The sequence below is a fragment of the Adelges cooleyi genome, unplaced genomic scaffold (genome assembly GCF_023614345.1).
Source record: "Adelges cooleyi isolate 19-005CV unplaced genomic scaffold, UGA_ACOO_1.1 ACOO_flye_CR_arks_rails_tigmint_CR_PRNA_811, whole genome shotgun sequence".
Lineage (NCBI taxonomy): Eukaryota > Metazoa > Arthropoda > Insecta > Hemiptera > Adelgidae > Adelges > Adelges cooleyi.
This window is the reverse complement of record NW_026096526.1, coordinates 6,743-15,858: the sequence shown is the minus strand read 5'-3', so window position 1 is coordinate 15,858 and position 9,116 is coordinate 6,743. Positions and strand designations below refer to the sequence as shown.

Genomic DNA, 9,116 nt, shown 5'->3' with positions numbered 1-9,116 from the left:
TACCGGCATTGGGGTTACAGAAGTGGAAAAACTACACTAGGACTTGTGAGAAAAATTTTGATTTGATGGAGTTAGTGGTCGAATGCATGCCGAACAACCTGACGCCAAGTCCTAGGTGCCGACTGCTCTCGAAAGTAATAGAAGCGTACGACACGCAAATCAACGTTAAATATTCCAATCGAGATAGTTTTACCGGCAAAACTCTGTTTCCCTACGCTTTGATGTGCAATGTAATTCTGTAAAAAGAAAAGCTAGAAAAGACATTTCTTGAAAACCGGCAAAACTTATTCGCGGAATTAAAACAAGGGGATTTACCAACTTTAACAATCAATGATTTGTCATTAATTAGGCATAATATTCACCGTGCTCGTTTATCTGTGCATCCCCCTTTGCCCAATAGCCTTGAGGAATTACATGCTGCTTTGGGGTCCATGGATATTAAGACCAACATAGGCGAACAATTTTTATTTGTTAATGACAAAGTAGCAGCTATAACTGGTTTTTCTACGCAACAAAATATAAAAGTGCTGTGTGACGTAAAGAACATTTATATTGATGGGACGTTCAACAGCTGTCCCAAAAACTTTACACAACTTTTTACCATCCATTATCTTAAAAATGATGTATACATACCTCTTGTTCTTTTTGTGTTACCTAACAAGTGTAATACTACGTACACGTGTGCGTTACAACATGTAGGTCGGCACTTCATATATGTTGGTGTAATCAGGGGCGTATTTAGATATTTTTTTTGGGGGGGGGGGGGGGCTGAGGCATTGAGTAAAAGAGCTGTGTAAAGAGTTATTTCTAAATTCTGATCCAGAAATAAACTTTAAAAATTTGGCCAAACTTACCCATTTCTCAACCTATTAAAAACAAGACTTCGAAATTAAGTGTAAAATTGTAATTTTATAATTCTGATATAATTATTATTAGTTACACAATCTCAAGTCTTACAAAATATTATATAATAAAATAGAAATTATAATTCTTATTAATACTTATTAATACTAATTATATTAAATTCAAATTTCTCTCTTTACCACTGTTGGCAAATTTGTCTAATACCATATCATCATTTACATCAATGTCTCGGTGAATGGATAAAAGTGCTAGTCCTACTAGCCTGGACTCAGAAGTTGTATTTCTTAAATATGTTTTAAGTCTTCTAAGAGTAGAAAAGCTGCATTCAGCCGTAGCGGTGGATACTGGAATTATAGCTAGTATTTTTAGTAATTCAAATATGTTAGGGTACATTAAACGATCTCAGGCTCTTAGTTAGAGCTTCTATAGCAGTCGCAGGTCTTAAGTTTTCTTTAATATTTTTCCATTTAGCCTGCCAAATTTCATACTCTGATTCTATAATGTCGTTTAGCCCAGGTAAATCACTTTTATAAAATTCGACAGCTTTTTTTAAATTAAAAAATGGTTTTTCAACTATGATACGAGGTAAGACAAATTGTAATGAAATTATAGTTTCATTATGAGGTAAAAATCTTTCATTTAATGCCATTATTAAATCGTCCAAATACGGTATAAAAATAGTTTTTTTGTAAAAATCTTCAATATTATTAAACGGGACATTGCTTCTATTTTTTTGATTGCTGCATGTTCGAGGTATTTTTGGTTCAACATTTAACTTTATAGCAATACCTTGGGCGTCTTTATAAATATCGTTAAATTTTAAATCAACGTTTTCTCTTATGGTATTTAACACAGAAACCACCTGGGTAACTTGTTTAAGAGCGTTAAAAAGATCGATATTTTTACTTTGTAAATATTTAGATAAATTATAAGTATAACTTAATAATTTACTAGATACGCAAACAGATATTAAAAAATTAAAATTACAAATACAATGTAAAAGACTATTAGTCCTTATTGAAGAATCCGTTCCAGAACATTCATTCTGCAGTTGTTCTAATGCAGCAAGAATGGGTTCTAAAAATTCTTTAAAAAGCATAACTGCTTCATGGCGTAATACCCATCGAGTTTCACATAAATATTTTAATTTAGTGGATTGTGAATTTGGTTTAATTTCTAGTATTTTATTTTTAAGGACTGTAGTTCGTTTTGCCAAACAGTTAAAAAATGAGCAACATTCACTTATTATACCAAAAGCATTTCGAATATCTAGAGATTTAGACGCATCTAATAAGCAAAGATTTAATGAATGTGCTACACAGTGTGTGTATAATGCTTTTGGGTACATATCTTTAATGATTGCCTGAACACCTCTAAAACGACCACGCATTGCTGCTGCCCCGTCATAACCTCGTATTTTGCTTAAATCAAACCCATTTTTTTTTAAAGTTTCTTTAATCGTGTTGGCCAATCCTTCACCAGATAAATCATGAACGGGAACAAATGTGAGAAAATCTTCTCGAATTGAAAAAATTTCCTCGTCAACATAACGAATACATAAGGAAAATTGTTCAACTTGAGATATGTCAGTGGTTTCATCTGCTAGTATTGTATAAAAATTTGTTTTTGATACTTTTTCAAGTATTTTTAATTGAATTAATTCCCCAAACACATTAATTATTTCATTTTGTATAAGTGAGCTTGTATACATAGATTTACCACCACTAGTTTCTAAATGTTCTTTTAATACGTTATCACCATTTTTTGCGCGATATCGAAGCAAACAACGGAAATTACCATCGTCATTTTTTGGTTCTTCTAAAGAGATTCGACCAGAATCCTCATGTCCCCTTAACGCTATTTGCTGTCTGCCACATAATCTAACTGTTTGAATAATTGGTTTAAGTTTTTCGCGATTTTTTAAAATTTCATCCTTTCGTTTATTATTTAATTGTACCAATATATTATCTTGTTTTTTATCTAAAATAGCCTTTATGTTATCAGCGGTAAGCAACGAATTTTTATGATATTTATTTTTTTCGTGATTTCTGAACTCTTCCAATGCATCTTTCAATTTCGTCAATGGTTTTAAAACAAGTTTGCCTAACTGCTCATGAGAACCCTTACCAGCCTGACTTGAATTTAAAAACAATACACAGTATTTACAAAAAGAACCTTCTCTTAATTTTGAATAAGCCAACCATTTAAAAGTGTCAAGCCATTTAATTTGAAATTTACGTTTATATTTTCCAGTAGTATGATATGGAAAATCAAACTTACAATCAGGGGTCCATACGTTTTGTAAAATAGAAACCTTTTCTTCGTCACTTAAATTTTGTTTAAACTCAACATAAGCTCCTATATCAAACTTAGAATCTAAAATATGTTTAATTACCGGAGAACTAACTTCTACACTTGAAGCGGCTTGTTTTGTTTCAGATGCCACAGTGTCTTCATCTTGGAAAACATTTGATAAAGATGGAACAGTTCGTTCCAGATCGGTTGACTGTTTAGATTTTTTAAAAAAAGTTAACAATGACTGAGTTCGTTTCATTATATTATTTTAATAAAATTAATTTTACACAACAGAAACACAGAACACAGAACACTATACACACGTCTACACACGTTATTAGTAAAATATACTATGAATTCGATAATATTTCTTGGCAAGCCAAACCCCCCAATTCTTAACATACCATACAAAAAACAAATAAAAACATTTCGTTTTTGCTTTATTTTTATATAACATAAATATTATTCTATTATTTCTATAACATCTGCGATTAGTTCGATTTGTTATTGATATAAGTAGGTATATATGTATACAGGCTATAGCAATCTTTTTTTTTTATCGTTGCCATTTTTTCCCCAATATAAAATATACTACTGATGTTTAATTGTTTGTATTTATTTATAATAGCTCTACAATAGTAGTGTACACTGCATGTATCGCGAAATAAACCGAAATAATATGACGATGATCACTCCTATCCCTACGCTTTGCCACAAGACTGAAGACAATTGGCGCCCGTAAATCAGCCGCCCAAAATATAATAATAACAACATCAGTCGTTGTGTTATAAAAATAAAATCATAAATAGAAATTTATTATTTTTAAAACGACTATACTGAACTTCTACTGAACTTTATATCCTATAGATAAAGGGTATAAGCTCATGCCGCTTAGGCAGACTTAAAAAAAATTTCCTGGAATTTCGGGGGGGGGGGGCTGAAGCCCCCTCAGCCCCCCATAAATACGCCCCTGGGTGTAATGTACTTTCCTACTGAGGTTCTCATTGACTTTGAACCAGTAATTCACATTGCAGTAGCGGAAGTCTGGCCTAATGTGCAAATTAGAGGATATTGTTTTCATTTAGGGCAAAGTTGGCGGAGAAAAATACAAAGTTTAGGTCTAGCTAAAATATATAACGCTCATCCTAATACACCAAATGGCTTATATTTAAAGTATTTTTTTTGGATTGCCATTTTTAAATTCTGATAATGTCATTGACTGTTTCACTGATCGCTTTATGGCAATACAGCCAGCTAAAGACGATAGAATTTTAAAATTTACCGACTATATTTTCGAAAACTACATTTTACCAGAGGCGACGTTCCCCCCCTTCCCCAATATTTGGGCACAGTTTACTACCAGCTGCAACCGTACCACAAACAGCTGTGAAAGTTTCCATTCGAAATTAAACGGTTCATCCTATACCAGCCATCCAAATATCTATAACTTCGTCGATGTGCTACTCGAAATTCAACCGGAAACGTATATTAAATTAAGAAGTAAATTGTTAAGAAAATGTAAAAAAATGTGCGAGAAAAAAGCGTTAATTAGAGACCAAATGACAAAGCTAGAAAACAAAGAAATCGAACAGTTTGAATTTGTTAAAAGTTTTAAAGAACACTATACAGAGTGATTCATTAAGGATAAGACACTCATTTTCTCGAAATATATTAATATTTTGAACAATATTTTTTTCCAAGATTTTTTGGTACACATTGTACTATATTTTTCAATATTTTGAAAACTTTTATCACCAATCCTTGAAGGCCAAAAAGGGGGATTTTAGTTTTTTTTAAATGACAACATATGTTTTTATTTACAACATTTTAGCGTTTGAATTTTGGATTTTCATTTATTTGCTCATTTGTTATGACTATAAAGATTTGATTTTTTGACTGTATTTCTTAATATTTTAAATCGTTACTACAAAAATCATGATTATATTGTTGTAATCGATTAAGTAGTTTAATCATAAAGTAATCGATTATGCCCAATACTGTATAATAAGAATAAAATACTACCAGCTACTTGCTAAAATTTTGTACTTACTGCAATCCAGTGTGAAAATTGAACATATTGGACGTACACTCAATGTGTAAAACAACGATAATACATATAAATATCATAAAATATTACACATTTTATTTTTTAATTTAAAAGTTTATTTCGAAAAAAAAACAAAATAACGAAACACAAAATATATATATTTATAATATACTAATAATAATGATTTTTTTAGAGAGTGTTAACTTTGCGCATACGTTTTAGGATATCTTTTATTTGAACATTGGCAGCATATCCTACAAAAGGACTAACCACAACGGCTATATTAATAAATGCATCTTTTTTCGACATGTGTTGTTAATTCTGAAAAATATGCACGAACGAAACTGTTATGAGTTTTGTACATTAAAAACCTACCTATTATATCATTATAGTAAGTAGTATTATATTATACGTTTTAAATTAAGAAAATAATAAAAAAAAACGCTTTACTTACCCTTAATATTAACTCTCAGGGGCGGCCAGGCAAAATTATTCTGATAGAAAATGTTGTAAATTGTAACAAAAACGTTTTTGCCATAGATACTATATTAAACATGTAATGAGGATAGCCATAGAAACTTATTCGGTACTTCAATGAGACATTAAAATGCTCTTTCGTGGTTGCTGACTGACTCGACTGAAAAATGTTTACACAATATACTGCTTCGGTATTTTCCTGGGGTTTCTTTTGTTCAGAAATTAATTTCTTTTTCTTATCATTTGTACAGCGACTGTTAGTAATTTGCAAGTGCAATCTATCACATTGTGCACAGGTATCTTTTTTGGGATTTTTCACCTTTAACCCAGATGTTCTAAAATATTTTTCGTTCTACTAACAGGAGTTTGTACAGTTTTTCTTTATTCATTATAAGCAGAGTTTAAAGTGAAGTACCTATGGTGGTAGGTATTTATTTCTTGTCTCTTTCCGACAATAATGGCTTTCACAAGTTGGAAGGCTTTTTAAGTGTTGTTTTACCATCTTTATATCTTCAGGTAAAATTTTATTGGATGGATTTGCTCTACCCCTTTTATCCGGTGAAGTTTTATAAATAGAAGAACGTAATTTTTGTTTACAAAATATTATTAACAAACTTATTCGTTACTTCGAAAATTGCTGTAAAACAACATTTACAAACAGATATTGTATTTCCAACTTTTGGAATAAAACAATGATAAGTTTTATTTCTGATTTTTTGTTTATCCGGAGTACTTCGACGTTTTCTTTGACTATTTTACCTTTGTTAAGTCAAATTGTCTCGATTTTCTCTCCAGCACAGGCAGTTTAAACAGTTTTTATCTGAATGTGATTCGGCGTATTTACGTCAACACAACAATGTTCGTTGGTTGAGTAAAGGTAAAGTGATCGAACGTTTTTGGAATATAAAAGCAGAAGTAATCACGTTCTTGGTAAACTGGGAATCAAAAGAAGCAAGGAAGTATCATCAATTCTTAACAAACGAGTGCAATATGCTAGCTGTTGCTTTTTTAAAAGACATTTTTAGTAGAAGGGTAACGTACATTCTAGAACAAAAGGACGATTGATGATCGATGATTCCATTGTTAGGTCCTATTGTGATTGAATCATCTCTTTGTGTAAGTCATTCGCCCTATTGTGTAAGCGAATCATCTCTTTGTGTTTCGGGACTAGTGCAACAAAAAATACGATCACCACCGTTAACCTACCTCAACCTTTGCCGCCCTATAGATGATTGCCATCCGTACCGTCCTAACCGTAGACGTTATACATATATAGGTAGCATATAAATATAATGTTAACCAAACGCAAAAACAATATTTATTTTCAGGTCTATATTGAATGGGCATAAACGAACATTTTCTTAAAAAAATTGTATACACGTTTGGGTAACATTATATTTATATGCTACCTATATATGTATAACGTCCACGGTTCGGTTGGCGTGTGCATGTTAAAATGTGTACAATAATTTTAACGTTTTCAACACAATTGTAATGGTGTATAAATCCTGGTTACCTAGCCGATGTTACAAAAATATGTAATAGGACCACACACATCGGCACACGCATGGCAGGAGGTTTTTTTTTGCGGGGCAAAACAAAATTCCTAGTCAACATACATAACCTGAACCTTTTACTAGGTACATTTTACTAATGATATTTATAAAGAAAAAAACATTCCCCCCGAAACCTTACCGAGCCTACGTACCTAAAAATTATGTAGTCACGACAAATAATATTTAGTGTTAGTCATTTCAGTGAACGGTCAGACATTTTACTTGCTAAAGTATTAACAAAAAAAATATCGCAATGGCAAATTCTAAATTACCATCAACTTGCTTACGGAGTGATATGTATAGTTCGCGATTTAATTTTGCTCATGTGTCTAAATACCCGTTAAAATACGGGGTAAATCAAGTTCGAAAATATTCTAGTGCTTTTAAGGAGTGGAATGTTGCATATAGTTGTAAAACGATTCAATAATTGTGATTATGTTTGCAATGCATATGTTTGTTGGAGCAATTTTGAAGGCGTAGAGAGGCAGCCCGAGTTCGGGATAAGAACTTTTGCAATCAAAGACATCAATGCATTTTTCGCATTTATGCGTTTAATGCATTGTAAAAAAATGCAGACAACCACTACACCGATAGTACACGATCGACACATCAATTGCGAGAAATTGGAGTTTACTCACGCAACACAAGTTTGTAAACTATGTTGATTTAGACATTGAATATATTAACTTGAAATTTTTTTTACTAATATTAGATTTAAGAAAACAGTGATGGTTAGTGTAATTTTTTTTACTAATATTAGAATTAAGATTAGGATTGTAAAATAAATAGTTTTACTTAAAATAAACTTATTTTTTAGTTTAAAAAAACCAATGCCCCTTTTTTAATATTTAATATAACGTAAATTATAATATACTTAAAACTTCATTTTTGGTTAACTATATAATATCAAGCGGCTCAACTGATTATTGCAAGTGTAGTCTAAAAAAGTATATTAAAAAATTAAATTAAGAAAAGTATAATGTAATAACTTGCAATATATATTTATATATATAATATATATATATATTACTATTAGATAGAATATAATATAATTTTTCGTTATGTAGGTTAAAATCGACGCGTCAGTCTGACGCCGAAAAAAATCGTTATTAGAATTGCCATATATAACATGAATATGTACCATAAAATATAATAAAAGGGACAAAAAAAATAGTCGTTAGAAATCTTTGACAATACCTTTGATAATATATAGTATAGGCGACCGTATGATGGCGACAAGCAAGAGGGGTTTCTCAGAACTCTGTACACCATATGAACCCTTAGCGTGTATTATACAGGTGCAAATAATTTGACCGTAACATATGAAAACTGCGATTTAAGATCTGGGGTTTTGACAGCGTACAGCATTGAACCCTTAGCGTATATTATACAGGTGCAAATAATTTGACCGTAACAGATGACACCTGCGTTTTAAGATTACATTTTTTGGTTAGCGCTAATGGCGAGAAAATAACGGCTACATTTTTTGGGGTGGCTTATGAATGCAGAGGAAGGGATTTTTTTTTGGAAGGAGTTTGCAGTGATCAGCATGGTCAATTATTATACTGTGTACAACCGTCAGATGTATTTTTGCTAACCTACCGTCAACAGTGTCTTGTCAACAGTAGTTTTTGCTCAACAGTTTACATTAATTTTCACTGTTTAATTTTATATATATCGATTTTGTGTTTTTTTAAAAACAAAATATCATATTATAATCTTAATATTATTTTATTACCGCATATAACATATTAACGCATTTAATCTAATAGCTTAAATAACATATTAACACATACTAACGCACTTAACACATTTTTTAAGCTTTTTAAACTATTAACATAACATTACATATTTTTAACATATTATTATTGTTTTAG

At 31.1% G+C, this 9,116-nt stretch overlaps 1 protein-coding gene across 1 annotated transcript; it reads right to left on the bottom strand.

Annotated features, from left to right (window-relative positions):
- Positions 1-1,014: 1,014 nt before the first annotated feature.
- LOC126846008 (52 kDa repressor of the inhibitor of the protein kinase-like) lies at positions 1,015-6,922 on the bottom strand. The gene is given in 5 exon segments (XM_050585093.1): positions 1,015-1,269; positions 1,271-1,734; positions 3,145-3,370; positions 5,868-6,002; positions 6,890-6,922. Coding segments are annotated over 5 exon segments (1,113 nt in total).
- Positions 6,923-9,116: the final 2,194 nt, after the last annotated feature.